This window comes from Rana temporaria, chromosome 13, assembly GCF_905171775.1.
Source record: "Rana temporaria chromosome 13, aRanTem1.1, whole genome shotgun sequence".
NCBI lineage: Eukaryota > Metazoa > Chordata > Amphibia > Anura > Ranidae > Rana > Rana temporaria.
The window spans coordinates 105,794,325-105,818,301 of record NC_053501.1 but is presented as its reverse complement, the minus strand read 5'-3'; the positions used below and the strand labels follow the sequence as shown (position 1 = coordinate 105,818,301).

The window sequence follows — 23,977 nt, the reverse complement described above, 5'->3', positions numbered from 1 at the left end:
TAGACCAGGGACCTGATTGGATACATATTGAGTGGACTGTTCAAAGTTTAACCACTTCCATAGCGGGCACTTTCCCCCCTTCCTGCCCAGGACAATTTTTTTTTTATCTTTTTATTTATATCAGAACAGAACAGAAACCCACAAGGGCCGCAACAATACAAGGTAGAAAACAATGCACAGATTAGAGAGACATTGGTATATATACAGAGCTTTCAGCGCTGTCGCATTTTGAATGACAATTGCGCAGTCATACTACACTGTACCCAAACAAAATTGTTATGATTTTCTTCCCACAAATAGAGCTTTTTTTTGGTGGGATTTGATCACCTCTGCGTTTTTTATTTTTCACGCTATAAACAAAAAAAGACTGTCAATTTAAAGAAAAAAAACTGATGGGCACTGATAGGCAGCACTGATTGGCAGCACTGATTGGCACTGATAGGTGACACTGATAGGTGGCACTTGATAGACAGCATTGATGAGGAGCTACTGACAAGCATTACTGAGTGGCACTGATTGGCACTTTGATGGGGCACTGACAGGCATTACTGATAGAGCACTGATTGGCACTTTTTTGGGCACTGTCAGGCATTTATTAGGGGACAGGCTGGCAGGTGTTGGGCACTGATTGGCACCTTTTGATGGGGCTGTGCTGATAATCAATGTGCCGATTATCAGCACAGAATGACAGGGAGAGGCACCAATCGGCTCTCCCTGTCAGCGTGAACCGAGGAAAGCAGTTTACCGGCACTTCCTGGTTTACGCGATGATCAGCTGCGATTGGTCACAGCTGATCACGTGGTAAGAAGCCTCTGTCAGAGGCTTCATACCACGATCAGAGTTGCTGTGTGTCAGACTGATGCACAGCCACCTCCGATCGGCGCGCTGCTCGTCCCCAAGGGCGCGTGCCGGCTGTAATATCCTGATCACGTCCGGTCAGGATATCACAACCACTTTGCCACCGTCATTCTTCCATATGGCGGGCGGCAAGTGGTTAAAGGAGCCGATGTATAGCTACGATGGCTCGCGGGATTGTGCCGACCTGCCTCAGTATAATGACGGCTGCTGTTCGGCAAGCGGTTAATACTTAAAGCATCGGCTATGGAGATTTTTTAGGTACTGTAGTTTGTTGCCATTCCACGAGCGTGTGCAATTTTAACCACTTAAGCCCCGGACCAATATGCTGCTAAATGCCCAAAGGCGTTTTTACAATTCGGCACTGCTTTGCTTTAACAGACAATTGCGCGGTCGTGCGACGTGGCTCCCAAACAAAATTGGCGTCCTTTTTTCCCCACAAATAGAGCTTTCTTTTGGTGGTATTTAATCACCTCTGCGGTTTTTATTTTTTGTGCTATAAACAAAAATAGAGCGTCAATTTTTAAAAAAATTCAATATTTTTTACTTTTTGCTATAATAAATACCCCCCAAAAACATTTTTTTTCCTCAGTTTAGGCCGATACGTATTCTTCTACCTATTTTTGGTAAAAAAAAAAATCGCAATAAGTGTTTATCGATTGGTTTGCGCAAAATGTATAGCGTTTACAAAATAGGGGATAGTTTTTTTGCATTTTTATTAATTTTTTTTTTTTACTACTGTCGGCGATTTTTTTCGTGACTGCGACATTATGGCGGACACTTCGGACAATTTTGACAAATTTTTGGGACCATTGTCATTTTCACAGCAAAAAGCATTTAAATTGCATTGTTTATTGTGAAAATGACAGTTGCAGTTTGGGAGTTAACCACAGGGGGCGCTGTAGGAGTTAGGGTTCACCTAGTGTGTGTTTACAACTGTAGGGGGGTGTGGCTGTAGGACTGACATCATCGATCGAGTCTCCCTATAAAAGGATCACTTGATCGATACGCCTCCACAGTGAAGCACGGGGAAGCCGTGTTTACATACGGCTCTCCCCGTCCTTCAGCTCCGGGGAGTGATCGCGACGGAGCGGCTATAAACGAATAGCCGCGCCGTCGTCCCGGATCGCTCCCCGCCGGGAATCCGCCCGCCACACGCAGCGGGGGGGGGGGGGGGGGTCTCGATCGGACCCCCCACCCGCTAGAAGGCAAGGACGTATATATATACGCCCTTCTGCCTGTCCGTGCCATTTTGCGGACGTAAATAGTCGTGCGGCGGGCGTTAAGTGGTTAAAGTATGACATGTTAGGTATGTATTTACTCGGAGTAACATCATCTTTCACATTATACAAAACAATTGGATAAATTTTACTGTTTTTTTTGTTACTGTATTCTTTTCAACAAGGATGCCGCGCAAATACAGTGCGACATAAAATGTTACAAATCACGCCAGGGACTCTGTGAATCCTCCATTTTTTAGATAACTGACACAGGAGATTTTTTATGTACAGCAGTAAAAAGAAATGTTATGATTATGGATGGCTTTATAATGGTTTCTGGAACAGCCGGGGGGCAACAAATTGAACTTTTTTTTTTTGTTGCAGGCACAGATCAAGCGTTCGGCGCGTTTCAGTAACAAAGCGGAGGGCAAGAGTCCAAGATGATGAAGAGAGGAGCTTAGAAGATTCAGAGCAAAGGCAGAGATAAAAATACGAGCGATGTTATATAGAGGAGAGGATGTTACTGCTCTGTATTCCAGGAAATTTCCAGGGCCAATACACAGCATGGCCAAAAGCATCCGCAACCCTTTAAAGGGAATTTATAGTCTTTTTTTTTTTTACATGCAAAAGAGACTAGCATGATATAAACGATCTTATCAGAGTGTGGTAATGTTTTCACCCCCTTAACCCTTTCCTTCCTATCACACCCTATTGCAAATGATTTAATCACTTCAGCAGGGCTGGTACAAGGATTTTTGACACCCTAGGCCTAGGGAAACCTAATTTTGCCGCCCCCTGGCTCCACCCCCTTTGTCCTACCCATGTATACCCCACCTTTTTAATGAAGCACCCATCAAATGCAGCCCACCAGCACCCATCAAATGCAGCCTCACCAGCGTCCATCAAATGCAGCCTCACCAGCACCCATCAAATGCAGCCTCACCAGCACCCATCAAATGCAGCCTCACCAGCACCCATCAAATGCAGCCTCACCAGCACCCATCAAATGCAGCCTCACCAGCACCCATCAAATGCAGCTTTAACAGCACCCATCAATACAGCTTCACCAGCGCCCATCAATGCAGCTTACTTGTGCCTATCAATAAATATTTGCTTGGTTCCATTCATTCAAGTGAGTCAGTCGGGACACAGACACCCTAGGCGAAACCTCATTTTGCCGCCCCCTGGCTCCACCCCCTTTGTCCTACCCATTTATACTCCACCTTTTTAATGAAGCGCCCATCAAATGCAGCCTCACCAACGCCCATCAAATACAGCCTCACCAGCACCCATCAAATGTAGCCTCACCAGCCCCCATCAAATGCAGCCTCACCAGCCCCCATCAAATGCAGCCTCAACAGCACCCATCAATGCAGCCTCACCAGCCCCCATCAAATGCAGCCTCACCAGCGCCCATCAATGCAGCCTACTTGTGCCCATCAATAAATGTTTGCTTGGTTTCATTCATTCAAGTCAGTCAGTCGGGACACAGACACACTCCTTTCACTCCCTATTGCAAATGATTTAATTACTTCAGCAGGGCTGGTGTAAGGATTTTTGACACCCTAGGCCAGTGATGGCGAACCTTGGCACCCCAGATGTTTTGGAACTACATTTTCAAAAATCGAATTTCTTCATAAAAAAGACCAATATGTATTCGGCTACATATTTTTGGTAAAAAAAGAAAATCCAAAAAGTGGATATTTATTGGTTTGCACAAAAGTTAAAGGCCCGGATTCACATACATTGGCGCATATTTATGCCAGCGTAGCGTATCCAATATACGCTACGCCGACGTAGCGCAGAGAGGCAAGCACCGAATTCACAAAGTACTTGCCTCCCAAACTGCACTGGGTTCCCTCGGGGTAAGCCGCCGTAGGTGGAAGTGGGCGTGAGCCATGCTAATAAAGCGTGACCCCATGCAAATGATGGGCCGAGTTCCATACAAGTACTTAAAACGAACGGCGCATGCGCCGTCCCGTGGACGTATCCCAGTGCGCATGCTCAGAATCACGTCGGAACTACTCCCCAAGATACGACGGATCACTGCCTACGCCTAGTCATATTCACGTCCAACGTTAACTACGTAAAATACGACGGCTGTGTTCCCTGGTGCAGCCATTTGCATGGATGCTGCCGAATTACACCTGCTTTATGGGGCATAACTTTACGCCGGACGTAGGACTTTACGTGCACTACGTCGGACGGACGTACATTCGTGAATCGGCGTATCTCCCTCATTTGCATATGTGAATAGGAAATCAATGGGAACGCCACCTACGTCCAGCGTAAATATGCGCCCAAGATACGCCGGCGTAGGAAAGTTACGTCGGTCGGATGAAGCCTATTTTCAGGCGTATCTTGGTTTCAGAGTCCGGCGCATAGATACGACGGCGCATATTTACACTTACGCGGCGTATCTCGAGATACGTCGGCGTAAATGGTTTGTGAATCCAGGCCATAGTGTCTATAAATGTTATAGCGTCTACAAACTATGGGCTTATTTTTTGCGCTATAAACATAAAAAGATATATATTTTTTACTTTCTGCTATAAAACATATCCAATAAAATAAATAAATAAAAAAAAAATCAAATTTCTTCATAAATTTAGACCAATATGTATTCTGCTACATATTTTGGGTAAAAAAAAAAATCCAATAAACGTATATTGATTGGTTTGCACAAAAGTTATAGCGTCTAACTTGTGTGAGTTTTAACCACTTAAAGACCGCCTAACGCCGATATACGTCGGCAGAATAGCACGGCTGGGCACAGGCACGTACAGGTACATTGCCCTTTAAGTGCCCAGCCGTGAGTTGCGCGCCGCCGGCTGCACGCTCGTGACCGTGCCCAGGGACCCCGCGGACCCGATCGCCACCGGTGTCCCGCGATCGGGTCACAGGAGCTGAAGAACGGGGAGAGGTGAGTGTAAACAAACCTTCCCCGTTCTTCACTGTGACTTGTCACTGATCGTCTGTTCCCCGTTATAGGGAACAACGATCAGTGACTTTGCACATCCAGCCACGCCCCCCAACAGTAAGAAACACAAATCAGGGCACACTTAACCCCTTTAGCGCCCCCTAGTGGTTAACCCCTTCACTGCCATTGTAATTTTCACAGTAATCAGTGCATTTTTATAGCACTTTTCGCTATGAAAATGACAATGGTCCCAAAAATGTGTCAAAAGTGTCCGCCATAATGTCGCAGTCACGAAAAAAATCGCTGATCGCCGCCATTACTAGTAAAAAAAAAATAATTATTAATAAAAATGCCATAAAACTATCCCCTATTTTGTAAACGCTATAACTTTTGCGCAAAGCAATCAACGCTTATTGCATTTTTTTTTTTACAGAAAATAGGTAGAAGAATACGTATCGGCCTAAACTGAGGAAAAAAAATGTTTTTTTTTATATAGTTTTTGGGGATATTTATTCTAGGAAAAAGTAAAAAATATTGCATTTTTTTAAATTGTCGCTCTATTTTTGTTTAAAGCGCAAAAAAAACGCAGAGGTGATCAAATACCACCAAAATAAAGCTCTATTTGTGGGGGAAAATGGACGCCAATTTTGTTTGGGAGCCACGTCGTACGACCGCACAATTGTCAGTTAAAGCAGCGCAGTCCCAAATCGCAAAAAGGGGCCAGTTCCTTTACCTGCATAATGGTCCGGGTCTTAAGTGGTTAAGAGGGAAAAACAAGCAACAGGTGTAGGACAGCAACCATTACTTACAGTTCCAGGATGAGCACCATCTCGGCCTTGCTGGCGAAGACATCATACAGCTTCATGCAATTGGGGTGCTCGAGTTGCTGGAGGATGAAGACTTCTCGCTCTATCTGATCGCGTTCCTGACCCAGGCGGCTCCCTTTACATTTGCGGGTCTTTATAAACTTTCCTGCGTACAGACACCCCGTACTCTTCTCTTTGCATTTCCTCACCTCGCCGAAGTGACCACTGCAGACAGAGAGAAAAGAATGGGAAATCTTTTTCATAAGAAATAGAAAATGTGGTCATTGGTTGCTGAGAATAAAATCAGTTTATTGTAGTGAACTTATCATTGGGTGCTAAAGGGTAGGTACATTGTACATTTCTCAAAAAGGCACCGCCATCCTCAGAAACAAAAACAGAAATACCAACTCACAGCTGAATACATTTGTATTCTGTTTGTTGATACTGACTACAAGAAAATGGCTGACACACCACTTCCTGTCTATTCCATATAAATATCCTCTCTCAACAGCCAATCCGGTTCCCCTGATGAAGTCACGTGTTGTGACGTAACGTGTAGGGCATGGCCAGAGACTGACATGGGGGCACACCGGTCGCGAAGTGAGAAGGTGTAAGAGACCATTTATTTCTAATAAATACCCTAGCTTTTTAATTTACTACGCTATGGGAGGCATTTTTGTCCCTTTTTCCACCTCAATCTCTCTTCGTACATGAGCCTTTAGACACTTGATAGCTGTCCGCACCTGGTACAGTGGAACCTTGGATTGCGAGTAACGCGGTTAACAAGCATTTCGCAATACGAGCACTGTATTTAAAAAATCGTGACTCGGTTTGCGAGTAATGTGCAGGTGGCGGCGCTTCGCGGCGGCAGTTAATGATGGGATGTGCGGTTCCAGCACCTTGTACCTCTGAACCCCTTTACATTACACAGCACCCTGCACCTCTGGACCCCTTTACGTTACATAGCACCGCACCTCTGGACCCCTTTACATTACACAGCCCCCCACAGACACCCCCCTAACAGTTCTGGACCCCCTGCATGTTACACAGACCTCCCTACAGTACAGACCCCCTCCCTCCAATACAGACCCCCTCCCAACAGTACAGACCCCCTCCCAACAGTACAGACCCCTCTACAATACAGACCCCCCTACATTACAGACCCCCTCTACAATACAGCCCATACAGATCCCCCCTATATTACAGAGACGTGACCTGCGGCCCACCGGCATATGCCCAGTATGCCCTATGGCCAGTCCGGACCTGCTGTGGACAGATTCTTCCACCTGAGCTGTGGATCTCTGCAGCTCCTCCGGAGTTACCATGGGCCTCTTAGCTGCTTCTCTGAATGCTCTCCTCGCCCGGCCGGTCAGTTTATGTGGACGGCCATGTCTTGGTAGGTTTGCAGTTGTGCCATACTCTTTGCATTTTCCGATGATGGATTGAACAGTGCTCCGTGAGATGTTCAAAGCTTGGGATATTTTTTAATAACCTAACCCTGCTTTATACTTCTCCACAACTTTATCCCTGACCTGTCTGGTGTGTTCCTTGGCCTTCATGATGCTGCTTGTTCACTAAGGTTCTCAAACAAACCTCTGAGGGCTTCACAGAACAGCTGTACTTTACACACAGGTGGACTCTATTTACTAATTAGGTGACTTCTGAAGGCAATTGGTTCCACTAAATTTTAGTTAGGGGTATCAGAGTAAAGGGGGCTGAACACAAATGTACCCCCCCCACCCTACACTTTTCACATATTTATTTGTAAAAAAAAAAAATGGAAAACCATTTATCATTTTTCTTCCACAATTATGAGCCACTTTGTGTTGGTCAATCACATAAAACGCCAATAAAATACATTTACGTTTTTGGTTGTAACATGACAAGATGTGGAAAATGTCAGGGGGTATGAAAACTTTATCAAGCCACTGTAAAAGTGTGGTGAAGGACTAGGCTATTCTATCTGGTAGGGGTGGCTGAAGCACAAGACTAGCACAGAATGTGATTACTTTCGTGGAGAAATGTATTAAAAAGACGGTGGACAGACACATATGAGGTGATCTGATGTAAAGGACAGTTCCGTGTAGGTCACTTATCAGCCTCACAAACTATTATCACCACTTGTGCCAGGTCTGTGTTTCCCTACACAGGAAGGATGGGAGACGGTTGATATACATGATGGGTGATAAACTACATGGCGGAGGGTAGAAGTAGTGATAAACATTTCCTGTTTATAGGACAGACTGTAACAGATCAGCTGAGAGATGGCGGTGATGTACTCTGGATGTGTACTCTGCGCTGGATGCCCTCAACCAATCAGCAGGAAACATTTCACTCTTATGCCGCGTACACACGACCCCGTTCTTCGGGTTGTAAAAAATGACGTTTTTTTTTTTAATGTCATTAAAAACATATTGGAGTAGATTCACAGACAAGATACGACGGCGTATCTCCAGATACGCCGTCGTATCTCTGAGTCCGGCCGGTCGTATCTATGCGCCTGAGTCATAGAATAAGTTACACATAGATTTATTTTAGATCCGACCGGCGTAAGTCTCTTACGCCGTCGGATCGTAACTGCATTTTTCCGCTGACCACTAGGGGCGTGTATGCTGATTTACTTGTCAAAATATGTAAATCAGCAAGATACGCAAATTCACGAACGTAAGCCCGGCCGACGCAGTACATTTACGCCGTTTACGTTAGGCTTTTCCCGGCGTATAGTTACCCCTGCTATATGGTGGCGTAAATGCGGCGTACCAATGTTAAGTATGGCCGTCGTTCCCGCGTCGAATTTTGAATTTTTTACATCGTTTGCGTAATTCGTCCGTGAATGGGGCTGGACGTCATTTACGTTCACGTCAAAACCAATGACGTCCTTGCGGCGTACTTTGGAGCAATGCACACTGGGAAATTCCACGGACGGCGCATGCGCCGTTCGGGAAAAACGTCAATCACGTCGGGTCAAGCCTAATTTACATAACACACGCCCACCTCTTCACTATTTGAATTAGGCGGGCTTACGCTGGCCTATTTACGCTACGCTGCCGCAACTTTCTTTTAAGAATACGGCACTTGCCTGTAAAAGTTGCGGAGGCGTAACGTAAATAGGATACTTTACGCCCGGACAAAGAAACGCCGATCTACGTGAATCTACCCCATTGCGTGTAGGCTCCAGAGCATTTTTCATGATGTAAAAAATGGGCATTAAAAATTTTGAACATGCTCTAATTTTTCACGACGTTTTTAACCACTTAATACCGGGACCTTTAGGCAGGTAAAGGACCCGGCCAGTTTTTGCGATTCGGCACTGCGTCGCTTTAACTGACAATTGCGCGGTCGTGCGACTTGGCTCCCAAACAAAATTGGCTTCCTTTTTTTCCCACAAATAGAGCTTTCTTTTGGTGGTATTTGATCACCTCTGCGTTTTTTGTTTTTTTTTTGCGCTATAAACAAAAATAGAGCGACAATTTTGAAAAAAATTCAATATTTTAATAAATATCCCCCAAAAATATATAAAAAAAACAAATGTTTTTCCTCAGTTTAGGCCGATACGTATTCTTCTACCTATTTTTGGTAAAAAAAAATTGCAATAAGCATTTATCGATTGGTTTGCGCAAAATGTATAGCGTTTACAAAATAGGAGATAGTTTTATTGCATTTTTATAAAAAATATTCTTTTTTACTACTAGTGGCGGCGATCAGCGATATTTTTTTGTGACGGCGACATTATTGCGGACACATCGGACAATTTTGACACATTTTTGGGACCATTGCTATAAAAATGCATTGTTTACTGTGAAAATGGCAATTGCAGTTTGGGAGTTAACCACTAGGGGGCGCTGAAGGGGTTAAGTGTGACCTCATCTGTGTTTCTAACTGTAGGGGGGCGGGGCTGGACGTGTGACGTCATTGATCGTGTTTCCCTATATTAAGGAACACACGATCAATGACAGCGCCACAGTGAAGAACGGGGAAGCTGTGTTTACATACAGCTCTCCCCGTTCTTCAGCTCCAGGGACCGATCGCGGGACTCCAGCGGTGATCGGGTCCCTCGGCCACGGTCATGGAGCTTCGGACCGGGTCGCGGGCGCTTAAAGAGGACGTACAGGTACGTGTTTGTGTCCAGCCGTGCCATTCTGCTGACGTATATCTGCAGGAGGCGGTCCTTAAGTGGTTAACGTTGTAAAAAATGAAACTTTAGCGAAAATCAGATTTCCGTTTGGGGTCTGTTTGGGGTCAACAGGGTATAAGCAAAATCAAGTTTATTTTATTTTTATTGTTTTTATTTTTTATAGTCCAACAGGCTCTAAATAGCTCCTGAGGGTTATGAGAGCTCCTGCCAACTATCCTGGATCAGTTCCCGTGCCAAAAAAAAATGTTCCTTTTTGAGCCTCATTTTTCACAGCAAGAAAAGGAAGTAAAAATAAAATTAAAATGACTACACAATCAACAACCAAAAGATACAAAATGGGTAAGGAAAAGGAAAAGGTAAAGCGATAAAACAAAAAACACACATTTGTTTTTACTAAATATTATGTAGTAATGTGTTTTTCTTTTTCTTTTTTTTTTCTCTTTTCTGTTTACTTTATACTAAATATTATGTAGTAAAGAGAGAAAAGAAAAGAAAAATAGAAAATACATAACAAAGAAAAATAAATAAATAAAGTAGCACTTTTCCCCCTCCAACAAAAAGTAAGCTGCTCAATAATTTGAATAAAAAAATTCCACTTTGACCAAATTTGGCCGTCAGGGATATTGGTCATTTTACATCAAAATAAATGTCATCCTAATCATCCCTAGTCCTCGGCCCTGTGTAAGCTATACTATAGATCGGGGGTCTCTGAACTTTCTAAACAAAGGGCCAGTTTGCTGTGCTTCAGACTTTAGGCGGGCTGGACTGTGGCCAGTGGAAGTAGGAAATGTGACAGCATCAGTGGGAGTAAACAATGCCCCATCTTTGATATTAGGGGAGTGATCAGTGCCCCATCATTGGTGTCAGTGGGAGGAATAGTGCCCCTTCATTGGTGTCAGTGGGAGGAATAGTGCTCCATCATTGGTGTCAGTGAGGATAATAGTGCCCCCCGTCATTGGTGTCAGTGAGGATAATAGTGCCCCTTCATTGGTGTCAGTGAGGATAATAGTGCCCCGTCATTGGTGTCAGTGGGGATAATAGTGCCCCATCATTGGTGTCAGTGAGGATAATAGTGCCCCTTCATTGGTGTCAGTGGGAGGAATAGTGCCCCATCATTGGTGTCAGTGGGAGGAATAGTGCCCCATCATTGGTGTCAGTGGGAGGAATAGTGCTCCATCGTTGGTGTCAGTGGGAGGAATCGTTTTCCAATCACTGGTGTCAGTGGAAGGAATGGCGCTCCATCATTGGTGTCAATGGAAAAATAGTGCCCTTATCATTGGTGTCAGTGGAAAGAATAGTGCCCATTGCTGATGTCCGTACATGAATGAATGCCCTATTGTTGGTGTTAGTGGGAGGAATAATGGGCCAAATCCTCAGCCAGGCGGCGTAACTTAACTTTTACCATTTAAGTTACACTGGCGGAAAATTTCTACCTAAGTGCCCAAACCACAAAGCACTTACCTAGAAATTTTCGGCCGTGTAACTTAAATGTCTCCGGCGCAAGGCGGTCCTCTTCTGCAGGGGGCGATGTCAATTTAAATGAGGCGCGCTCCCGCGCCGGCCGTACTGCGCATGCTCGTGACGTCATTTTCCCGACGGGCAGCGCGCGAAATTACGTTACGCCGGGCTTTGTGGATTGCGACGGGACAATAAAGTTGCGTCGGGTAAAAAAAAAGTTACGCGCCGAAAAATAAAATTCTAAATTTAAAAAAAATCGCGGCGATCGAAAAAAAGGTCTGTTTTTACAAGGTGTAAACAGTTTACACCTTGTAAAAGCAGCCCTAATTTTACGTATGCAAACGTAAACTTACGGAGAAAAAACAAAGCTGAAAAGCTTTGTGGATCTCCGTAAGTCCTCATTTGCATACGCAAAGCGGCATTTCAATGCGAAATCCCCCCAGTGGCGGATGCGGTACTGCATCCTAAGATCCGGCAGTGTAAGTCTCTTACAGATGTCGGATCTTCTGCCTATCTTTGGAAAACTGCTTCTGAGGATCAGTTCCAAAGATAGGCACAGGGAAACGCAGGCTGAACAGCAGTTCCGCCTGCGTATCCCTTTTGAGGATTTGGCCCAATGTCCCAAGGGCCAGATTAAGGCAAGCAAAGGGCTGCATTTGGCCCCCGGGCCGCAGTTTGGAGACCATTGCTATGGATGAATGCCATCACACGTTAATAAAGCGAAGGGCTGGTCTTTACTTTCACTACAAAGTCAAGTTGACATTTTGGAGTTGATTTACTAAAAATCTGGTGCAGCTGTGCATTAAAAGCAATCAGCTTCTAACTTCAGAAAAAAATATATATATATATTACAATTTTTTTTTTTTTGGAGGCAAGCACGGGAGGAGTTGAGCGGAGAGCTAGAGAGCAGGAGGAATTGGGAGACTCCAGACAATGGGAGAAGATCTGAATACTTTTTGGAGGCAAGCAGGGGAGGAGGTGATGATGGAGCTAGAGAGCAGGGCTGGGACAAGGGGTGGGCAAAAGGGAAGGCTGCCCCTGGCGCAATGGTTTATTGCAGGGATGGGGGGGGGCACCCTGACCTTAACCCTAAGGGAAAGGGGGGCGCAGTTTGGCATCTTTGCCCTAGGCACTTGATGACCTTGTCCCGGCACTGCTAGAGAGAAGGAAGCCTTGAAAGGATCCAGAGGACGGAGGAGGCTCTGGTGAAGTCTAGGAGGCAAGCATGGGAGGAGGTGATAATGAAGCAAGAGAGAAGGAAGCCTTGAAAGGATCCATAGGACGGAAGAGGCTCTGGTGAAGTCTTGGAGGCAAGCATGGGAGGAGGTGAGCGGAGAGCTAGAGAGCAGGAGGAATTGGAAGACTCCAGAGGATGGGATGAGATTTGAAGAATCTCTGGAGATCAGCATGGGAGGGTAGAAGTAGTGATAAACATTTCTTGTTTATAGGACAGACTGTAACAGATCAGCTGAAAGATGGCGGTGATGTACTCTGCGCTGGATGCCCTCAACCAATCAGCAGGAAACATTTCAATCTTACACATATAACATAATATTGAAGCCGAACAACGAACAGCATGCAAAAAAAAGTGACATATTCAGGATCTAATGCTCACTAGGTTTAGGGGAATATAAAAATTACATTTATAATTGACCTAACTTTAAATATCACATGGAGCTTGTGTGAGCCGAATGCCTGGTGCTGTCACATGGGGCAGAGGGTTAGTCCTTATTATGGATAAGCAAAATTGAGAGATTATAGCTTTCTGAAACTTCAGCGAAAATCTGATTTCAGTTTGGAGTCAACAGGGTAAAAGCGAAATCAAGTTTATTTTTTAGCCCAACAGGCTCTAAATAGCTCCTGAGAGTTATGAAAGTTCCTGCCAACTATCCTGGATCAGTTCTCGTGCCAAAAAAATGTTCCTTTTTGCGCCTCATTTTTCACAGCAAGAACATGAAGTAAAAATAAAATAAAAATGACTACACAATCAACAACCAAAAGATACAAAATTTAAAAAAAAGAAAAAAAAACACATTACTACATAATATTTAGTAAAAAGAAAAGAGAAAAAATAAAAGTTTGAACGTAGCACCCCCCCAACAAAACTCAGTGGGCTAGATTCAGATACAATTGTGTATCTATGTGCCGGCGTAACGTATCTCAGATACGTTACGCCGCTGTAAATTAGGGCGCAAGTTCCGTATTCAGAAAAAAGTTGCGCCCTTAGTTACGGCGGCGTAACGTATTTGGTCCGGCCTAATTCAAATGGGGATGATGTGGGCGCGTTTTATGTATATTAACTGTGACCCCGCGTATTTGACGTTTTTTACGAACGCCACAAATCGTCAGTGCTTTAGACATGAACGTAACTTACGTACAGCCCTATTCGCTAACGACTTGTGCAAACGACGTAAGATTTTCAAAACTCGACGCGGGAACGACGTCCATACTTAACATTAGCTACGCCTCATATAGCAGGGGTAACTTTACGCCGGAAAAAGCTTAACGTAAACGACGTAAAAAAATGCGCCGGCCGGACGTACGTTTCTGAATCGGCGTAAATACCTAATTAGAATATTCCTTGCGTAAATATATGGAAGCGCCACCTAGCGGCCAGCGTAAATATGCAGCCTAAGATACGACGGTGTAAGACACTTACGCCGGTCGGATCTTAGGGAAATCTATGCGTAACTGATTCTATGAATCAGCCGCATAGATACGACGGCCCGCACTCAGAGATACGCCGTAGTATCTTATTTCTGAATCTTGCCCAATAATTTGAATAAAAAAATCCCACTTTGACCAAATTTGGACATCAGCAAAATTGGTCATTTTACAACAAAATTAATTTAATCCCAATCATCCCTAGTCCTCAGCCCTGTCAAAGTCTTATGCCCTGTACACACGATTGGTTCGTCCGATGAAAATGATGGGTCCCATCATTCCCCCCCCCCATCGGTGAAAAAAAGTAGAATCTGTTTTAAATTTTTCTTATGGTTAAAAACCCGATAGAAAAAAACGATCGTCTGTGGGGAAATCCATCGGTCAAAAATCCACGCATTCTCAGAATCAAGTTGACGCATGCTCGGAAGCATTGAACTTAATTTTTCTCTGCACGTCGTTGTGATTTACGTCACCGCGTTCTGACACGATCGGATTTTTAACCAATGGTGTGTAGGCAAGACTGATGAAAGTCAGCTTCATCGGATATCTGATGAAAAAATCCATCCGTCCATTTTCATCGGAGGAACCGATCGTGTGTACAGGGCATTAGTGTAGATCAGGGGTCTCCAAACTTTCTAAACAAAGGGGCAGTTTGCTGTGCTTCAGACTTTAGGTGGGCCAGACCGTGGCCAGTGGAAGTAGGAAATGTGACAGCATCAGTGGGAGTAAACAATACCCCATCTTTGGTATTAGGGGGATTTATCAGTGCCCCATCATTGGTGTCAGTGGGAGGAATCATTTTCTCATTACTGGTATCAGTGGGAGGAATAGTGCCCCATCATTGGTGTCAGTGGGAGGAATCGTTTTCCCATTACTGGTGTGAGTGGGAGGAATCGTTTTCTCATTACTGGTGTCAGTGGGAGGAATCGTTTTCTCATTACTGGTGTCAGTGGGAGGAATCGTTTTCTCATTACTGGTGTCAGTGGGAGGAATAGTGCCCCATCATTGGTGTCAGTGGGAGGAATCGTTTTCTCATTACTGGTGTCAGTGCGAGGAATGGCGCCCCATCTTTGGTGTCAATGGAAACATTTTGGCCCAGATTCACAGAGAGCAAGGTGCACATTATGCCGCCATAGAGCAAACACTGTATGCTACGCCAACGTATCGCGGAGAGGCACGCATTGCAGTCAGCAAGCCAGTGCTCCCAACGCTGCGCCAGCGTGGGTTTCGAAGGCGCACGCCGGCGTAGGTGGAAGTGGGCGTGAACCCATGCAAATGAGGTGTGACCCCATGCAAATGATGGGCCGAGCACCAGACAGGTACGTATCACGAACTGCGCATGCGCCGTGACATGGACGCATGCACAGCACTCCCCTGAGCCTGCTCACAACCACGCCGGCACAACTGCCTAAGCTACGCCGGATCACTGCGTACGCCATGAACATAACGTACGCCCAGACAGACACACGTCCCAACGCACAATACGCCGGCTTGTGTTCCCTGGTGCAGACCTGTTCATGTCTGTTGCCGGGTTGCACCTCATTTATGGGGAATAACTTTACGCCGGACGTACGCCGGGCACATGCACGTTCATGAATCGGCGTATTTCCCTCATTTGCATGTTTGAATGGCTAATCAATGGGAGCAGCACCATGCTCCCAGCCCATATGTGCGCCCACCCTACACCGGCGTGTGCAAGCTACGTCGGCGGGGTGTAGCCTGTTTTTAGGCGCATGTTGGTTTGTGGGTCTGTCGCACACATACGCCGGCGCACATTTGCACCTACGCCGGCGTAACGTGTTATACGTCGGCGTAAGTGCCTTGTGAATCTGGGCCTCTGTATGTTGTTATTATTTTGAGTTTTATTTGTTTGATGATCAGAAACCAGTGGAAGGATTGGTAGAGGGGGTTAGTGAACATTGAGCGGTTAAGGTGGATGACTGGCAGTGGCATTAATGCCACCATTGCCAAGCACCCAACTTAACACCCTTTTTGTATTTGTGAAATTTTTACATGTTTATAGCGTGTAAGATACAAATCGCATTGTGTCAAATAACAGGTACCACTTCTAAAGCATAGATACTTCTTTTTTTTTTCCTTATGCCGCGTACACACGATTGGAATTTCTGATGAAAAAAGGACTTTTTTCATTGGAAATTCCGATCATGTGTGGGCCCCGAACGGACTTTTTTCCGTCCGTGTTTAGAAATAAAACATGTTTTATTTTTTTTCCGATTGAAAAACAAAACTGATTGGAAATTCCTATGGTCTGTGTGCAACTCCGACGGAGAAAAAATCCACACATGCTCAGAATCAAGTCGACGCATGCTCGGAAGCATTGAACTTTATTTTTTCTCGGCTCGTCGTAGTGTTTTACGTCAGCGCGTTTTGGACGGTCGGTATTTGGTCTGACGGTGTGTATGCAAGACAGCTTGAACGAAATTCTGATGAAAAATTCCATCGGAAATTCCGATCGTGTGTACGGGGCATAATACGTGTTATGAGTTCCTTTTGGAACACTTGCAGCCTTTCTTTAAGAACATAGACTCACGGTGGAGATGACTAAGACCCCGAGTTTGGGGTAATCACAAGGCAACATTGCATTCATCAAAGACATGCCCGTAGATTTCGCCTCGCCAGAAAAGCGTTCAGAAATGTTCTTTTATTAGAGAGAGATCCGTATTCCTATATTTCCCCAGTGCAGACAGGGGAATTCAATTATTTAGTAGTTTATACATAATTTAGAGATTCTAGTCTATACCGATTGCTAATGAATCACAGAACTCCAGAGGACTGAAAGCTATGAGTCAATGAATTCATTTCATACTATATGAAGTTAGTTGCTAACTGTTGGGAGCAAAGTATTCATTATGCTCCATTTAATGGTGCTTAAAAATTAAAGGGGCCTACCAGTCAGATGAGGCCCCTTGCCTAGAATCACAGTGGGAGGAAAGACAGAGAAGCTGCTTGAATATTTATGGGGATCCCGCCAATCCCTGCTGAGGTGTGTCCAGTAGATGGCTGGAGAACCCATAAATAGTCTGAGGCCTAGAGCAGAGGGGTGTAGGTCCTGGGTAGGGTTGCCAACTCATCCCTTTAAAACAGAACACATATTAATTACACAGGTTCTGTGGCTGATTAAGGAGGTAATTAAACTCACTTGGTGCCTTATTTGCATTAAATTAGCCTCAGAACCTGTGTAATTCATATGTGTTCTGTTTTAAAGGGATGAGTTGGCAACCCTAGTCCTGGGTCCAGTCCTACAAGAGGAGTCCTCTGTTTAAGGGGTGTAACGAAACGTCCCACACTCCACTCGAGTGCTTTCGTCATATACCACTTTTGCGTCGGAAATTCCGACGGTCTTAAAAAAATGTTCTCTTTTTTTCCGACGGAAAAAAATTCTCAGAAGTTCCGTCTGTTTGGAATTCCGACGGAGAAAAAAACATGCATGCTGGGAAACAGTTTGACGCATTCTCAGAAACAATTTGACGCATGCTCAAAAAACAATTTGACGCATGCTCGGAGGCATTGAAGTTAATTTTTCTAGGCTCGTCGTAGTGTTGTACGTCACTGCGTTTTTGACGGTCGGAATTTGGTGTGTTCGTGTGTATGCAAGACAGCTTGAGCGGAATTCCTTCGGAAAAAACAGTCGGAGTTTATTCCGATGGAAAAACTGATCGTGTGTGTACGAGGCATTACAATTTTCTGGACACAGGGCGCTTCTTCTATCTTACCCAAGACTTCTCGCTGAAATGATCATAAGATCATATCGGAAAGGTAGCAGCCAAAGCCTCAAACAGGGTCCACCATCACCATCCACCATTGGGGCATGACCTACTGGAAGGGGTCTCTTCCTCTTTGCCCACACAATCAGGGCCATCTTTAAAGTGGTTGTAAACCCTACGTCACGCGGCACATATGTACTTAAGCCAACTGAAGCAATGGCAAGTACGTGGCATTGCGTCAGTTGTACTGTGCCGTTCCCGGCGGCTCCCGCCTGCATGAGCGGGAGTGACGTCATCGTGGCTCCAGCTAATCACAGCGATTGAGCCGCGATACCCGGAAGTAACCTCCGGGATAGATGTCGCGGGCCAGAGGGGGAGACGAGGACGGATGCGGGGGCTTCATTCTCAGGTAAGTAATTATGCATGCTAGCTCATTATGCCTTTATCTTGCGGCATTTATATGTAAATAAAGGCAGCATTCATATGTAAACCATGCCCCTCTGTAGTGAAGAGATGATGTACTGTAACCTCTAGCAACCAATCAGTGAGCAACCAAACAACAAGAAGGAATCATGTGCTGTAACCTCTAGCAACTAATCAGTGAGCCGTAACCTCTAGCAACCAGTCAGTAAGTGGTAATGATATGCTGTAACCTCTGGCAACCAATTGCAATCACTGCCTGATCTGATACAGTAAACTGATTTTAAGTCTAGCTGATATTTATTGTATGCCTCAGAGCAGGTGGAGAGCAAAATTGTATGGGCAAATATTTTGCCCAGGGTCCAATCAACATTAAATATGGCCCTGCACACAATCACCCATTCACGACCATTGACCAGCATGGTCTCCGGCACAAACCAGACACATTATTCTTGTGTCCCCATCAATGGTGACAGTAAATATTCAAAGATTTACGATGCTCACAAGATTATACCAAGGGCTTTTTTTCAGCAGGAACACAGGGAAGCGCAGTTCCGGCACTTCCAGCTCTGAATATATGTAATGGCAAGGAGTGCTGGGGTGTATTGGAGGGTCTATTGATGCTGGCTGTTGGGGATCTATTGTTGCCTCAAGGGAATCTCTTTTTACAGGGGGGGTCTATTGTTGCTGGGGGGCTCTTATGCTACTGGGTGACAATCGTTGCTGGGAGTCAACGCTTGAGGGAGGGGTCTATTGTTGCAAGCTGTTCAGAGTCTATTGTTGCTGGGGGTGCACCATTGTTGCTGGCTACAGGGGCTCTGTTTTACATCATATCATTAACAAATTACTTAGCACCATGAATTGATACTTGGTTCTGTATCCATTGCTGATAGGTGGGTAGGGGGTGGAACCAAGGAACGGTGCTCGAAGGTGGGTAGGGGGTGGAACCAAGGAATGGTGCTCGGAGGTGGGTAGGGGGTGGAACCAAGGAACGGTGCTCGAAGGTGGGTAGGGGGTGGAACCAAGGAATGGTGCTCGGAGGTGGGTAGGGGGTGGAACCAAGGAATGGTGCTCAGAGGTGGGTAATGGGTGGAACCAAGGAATGGTGCTCAGAGGTGAGTAATGGGTGGAACCAAGAAATCATGCTCAGAGATGGGCAGGGGGTGGAACCAAGGAATGGTGCTCGGAGGTGGGTAGGGGGTGGAACCAAGGAATGGTGCTCAGAGGTGGGTAATGGTTGGAACCAAGGAATGGTTCTCAGAGGTGGGTAGGGGGTAGAACCAAGGAATGGTTCTCAGAGGTGGGTAGTAGGTGGAACCAAGCAAGCAATCAGGGTTTTTTACAATGTGTGAAACAAAAATGATTGAATTGAAGAGATTTTCAACACATACAAAATTAGAACGCAGTAACAAGAAGCTTGAGTTTTGAATCAGAGGTGGAAAAAAATATCTACCCTACATTTTACAAGTAATAAAAAATGATTGTAAAGTCACGTCTAGAAGATCAGCCTTACCTGCCCATCTTCTCCAGAATTTCATAGAGGTCCTCCACGTTCTCATGCTTAAGCGAGCTCATGTTCGGGTTAAACACTTCGTCTTCCAAACTCAGACAATCCTGCTCATCTCCCGAAAGCTTTACCTCCCCTTCAGAAGACTTCCAGAGAAAAAAAAAAGAACAAAATTAGCACAAGAAACCCAACACTGCTGTTTCTTGCTCTGGAATTAGGATAACAATACGGGCTCATCATCAGTTCATTTGTTGGCTGGGTAAGATAGAGTGATGGAAAGTTGCTTTTTAAGGACTCCTTGTATCTGATGCATCAGAATAAACTCAGTAGATTTGTGTTTCTTTAAACCACTACAATAAACGACCACGGGATGATTAGAACCACATGTCACCCCGGTGTCGTTATCAAACAACAAGCAGCTCAAATTCAGCACCAGATGTTTACCATTTACAACAACTACAGTTCTGGAGGACAATGCGCCAATGGTTTCAGGTCATGCTATGTGGAAATGGATTGAAAAAGACCTTTAAATCCGCAAAATACTTTTCTGAAATATTAGATATTATATGGCACAGTAGTGAAATCATAAACTTAGTATATACTATTTATTACTTATCCCTTACTTAGTATATAGTTGTGACAGAACCCACTGTCACTGCAGTGTTGCCAACCGTCTGTATTTTTACGGACAGTCCGTAAAAACGGGCACCTTTTTTCCCCGTTCGTAAATGTCCATGGTTGCAGGAATGTGGCTTGGAGATTGGAGGCAGGGGGTGATTGGAGGCAGGGGGTGTTAGTGGCAGGGGGTGTTGGTGGCACCGCAGAGGGGGATGGTGGCACCGCAGAGGGGGATGGTGGCACCGCAGAGGGTGGGGGATGGAGACAGGGGTTGTTGGTGGCACCGCAGAGGGGGATAGAGGCAGGGGATGATGGAGGCAGGGGGTGTTGGTGGCACCGCAGAGGGGGAGGGTGGCTAACTGACTTACTTACTATCTGATGGTGCCTGCCTGCATAGTTCCAGGTCCTATGCCACTTGGCAGAGCCAACAGCATGACTGCAAGGGAGTAATTTTGGCCACCACTGTAAGGGGGCATATTTCCTATAACCATTGTTATTGGAGGCCCGGGCGCGATGTTATGATGTCACGCCCGGACCCCCGCATGTAAACAAAGCCGCGATCGCGGCTGTCAGCATGAGATCGGTGATTTTTTTTTCCCAATCTCATGCTTTACAGCCTGGAGGAGAGTCATGAGGTCTTATTGACCCCACATCTCTCCATGAAGAGGACCTGTCATGATAGATTCCCATTACAAGGGATGTTTACATTCCTTGTAATAGGAATAAAGGTGATCAAAAAAAAAATTTGATGTAAAAAAAAGTGTAAAAATAAAAAATAAATTAATTAAAATGTTTTATTTTTTTTAAACGCCCCTGTCCCCAGTAGCTCGTGCTCAGAAGCGAACACACACGTAAGTCCCGCCCACATTTGTAAACGCTGTTCAAACCAGACATGTGAGGTATCGCCGCGTACGTTAGAGCAAGAGCAACAATTCTAGCACTTATAGGCGGCGGGAGGGGAAATCCCTCCCCTCCCGCGGCCATCCGGTGCTTCTCCGAGCTCTTCCGTGCCATCGGCGGCCCGGAGAGATGATCGCCGTGCGCCGGATGGGAGGTATAGAGATGACCAGTCATCTCTATGACCGTCGGAGGCCCGGGCACGATGTGATGACGTTACGCCCGGGTACCCGTAAGTAAACAAACCGCAATTGCGGCTAGTAAGAATGAGATCTGTGAATTTTTTTTCATGATCTCATTCTGACCCCGCATCTCTCCTTAAAGAGGACCTGTCACACACTATTCCTATTACAAGGGATGTTTTCATTCCTTGTAATAGGAATAAAAGGGAATAAAAGGGGAATAAAATTTAAGAAAAAGTGTAAAAAATAAATAAATAAAAAAAATTAAAATTAAAAACGCCCCTGTCCCCGGTAGTTCGCGTTCAAAAGCGAAAGCACACGCAAGTCCCGCCCACGTATGTAAACGTTGTTCATACCACACATGTGAGGTGTCGCCACGTGCGTTAGAGCATGTGCAACAATTCTAGCACCTCCTCTGTAACTATAAACTGGTAACCTGTAAAACAATTTAAAGCATCAACTATGGGGATTTTTAAGTACCGAAGTTTGGCGCCGTTCCATGAGTATGCGCAATTTTAAAGCGTGACATGTTGGGTATCTATTTACTCGGCGTAACATTTTTTTTTCACGTTATACAAAAATTGTTGCCTAACTTTACTGTTTTGTTATTTTATAATTCATAAAACATTTTTTTTTTTTTCAAAATAAAAAGGCGTTTGAAAAATAATTTCTACTCATTTAGGTTGAATTTCACTGCATTAGAGCTTGATGTATATTCTTCCTAGACCAGGTACACAACAAACAAAACCAGTTAAAAACACACAAAAAAGCCAAAATTACACACCAGCCTAACAGTTAATTATACAAATCAAAAAATTTAGAGTTACTCACTCATTTTGGATTAAGCTGTTAATTATTATAATGACATAATGAGCCTTGCGAGCCTGAGACACATTTACTTAGAACACGCTGGACTGGATTTCAATGGCATATGGAATAATAGAACGGAGATATTGAGAAATTGCTACGGTAATTATTATGTGCCGCCCTAATTATACACATCCCAGAAACACATAAAACGTGCCGTTTAGGAAAAACAATGGTCCTTATGTGAGCCTCACTACCTTCAGCAATGACCCACCAGGGTGGGCCCTTGAAGTAACACAATAGATGGTGCCAATGGAAAATCCAGTAAAATATAAAATTATAAAGACATTGTGACAACATTTTGGGGCCTCCAAAGGTCCCTTTTTAGTGGCGGTGCGTCCATAAGGGGCGCACGGGCGCCGCCCCCTCTCTCCTGCCACCCCTTTATCACCAATAGATAGATTCATGCCTGCCATGAATCTATCTATGGTCGCTGCTGCCACCCCCTATTCAGGGGTCCGACCCTTTCTCGGGCGCCGGGCACCTGAATTACAGCGGCGGAGTATTTTTTTGAAGCACCCGAATTACGTGGGCTCTAATAGGCATCAAAAAAGGTGAATAGCGGGAGCCATGCTGGGCGCGTGCAGTTCACTCAGCTGTGTGTTAGGAAAATTAATTAATATTCGCTTAACACTGAACCGCCTCTCCGCCAATCAGGTGCTCGGGTCGGTTACCTGTCACCTGATTGGCTGAAACGACAGGAGCTGTGATTGGACGCCTATCAGGGGGAGGAATAGTGCCCCATCATTGGCGTTAGTAGATGTAATAGAGCCTCATGTTTGGGGTTAGTTGAAGAAATAGTGCCCCATCGCTGGGTTTAGTGAAAGAAATAGTGCCCCATCCTGGGGGGGTCGCTGGAATGAATGGTGCACATTGGGGTCAGTGGGATCAGTGGGATGAATAGTGCCCTGTCGTTGGGGTCAGTGGAAGAAATAGTGCCCTATCATTGGTATCAGTGGGAGGAATAGTGTCCCATCATTGGTATCAGTGGGAGGAATAGTGTCCCATCATTGGTATCAGTGGGAGGAATAGTGCCCCATCATTGGTATCAGTGGGAGGAATAGTGCCCCATCATTGGTATCAGTGGGAGGAATAGTGCCCCATCATTGGTATCAGTGAGAGGAATAGTGTCCCATCATTGGTATCAGTGGGAGGAATAGTGTCCCATCATTGGTATCAGTGGGAGAAATAGAGCCTCATCATTGGTATCAGTTGGAGATGTGGTGCCCTATCATTGGTATCAGTGGGAGAAATAGTGTCCCATCATTGGTGTTAGTAGATGTAATGGAGCCTCATCATTGGGGTCAGTGGAAGAAATAGTGCCCCATCGTTGGGGTCAGTGGAAGGAAAAGTGCCCCATCGTTGGGGTCAGTGGAAGGAAAAGTGCCCCATCATTGGGGTCAGTGGAAGGAAAGGTGCCCCATCATTGGGGTCAGTAGGAGGATAACTAGATATTTTTCAGTGCAGCTCACAGGAAGTGACAAAGACTCTGCATTTCTGCCAAGTTCTGTACTTTTGATGATAAAATGTAATATATTGCATTTTTTTTGTCCTTGAGTTTAGTTATGATTTAAATTTACAATGTACAGTCTGAGTGATCACTGGGTGAGAGGTGACTAAGGAAATGCTTTTACCTGCCTGCAGCAGACGGATGACATCATCGCTGCCTAGGCAAAATCTGAAGGATAGCTTTTAATTGATAG

At 45.1% G+C, this 23,977-nt stretch overlaps 1 protein-coding gene across 7 annotated transcripts in view; it reads right to left on the bottom strand.

The window, feature by feature from the left end:
* Positions 1-23,977, bottom strand: part of LOC120920528 (death-associated protein kinase 2-like) — a 66,477-nt gene that overhangs the window by 27,780 nt on the left and 14,720 nt on the right. For all 7 annotated transcript variants that reach the window (XM_040332661.1, XM_040332659.1, XM_040332660.1 and 4 more), the window contains 2 exons: positions 19,717-19,856; positions 5,805-6,026 (listed from right to left, as the gene is read on the bottom strand). In XM_040332661.1, the coding sequence (XP_040188595.1) occupies positions 5,805-6,026; positions 19,717-19,778 (284 nt within the window). In that variant the 5' untranslated portion in view covers positions 19,779-19,856. The remainder of the gene's footprint in view (positions 1-5,804; positions 6,027-19,716; positions 19,857-23,977) is intronic.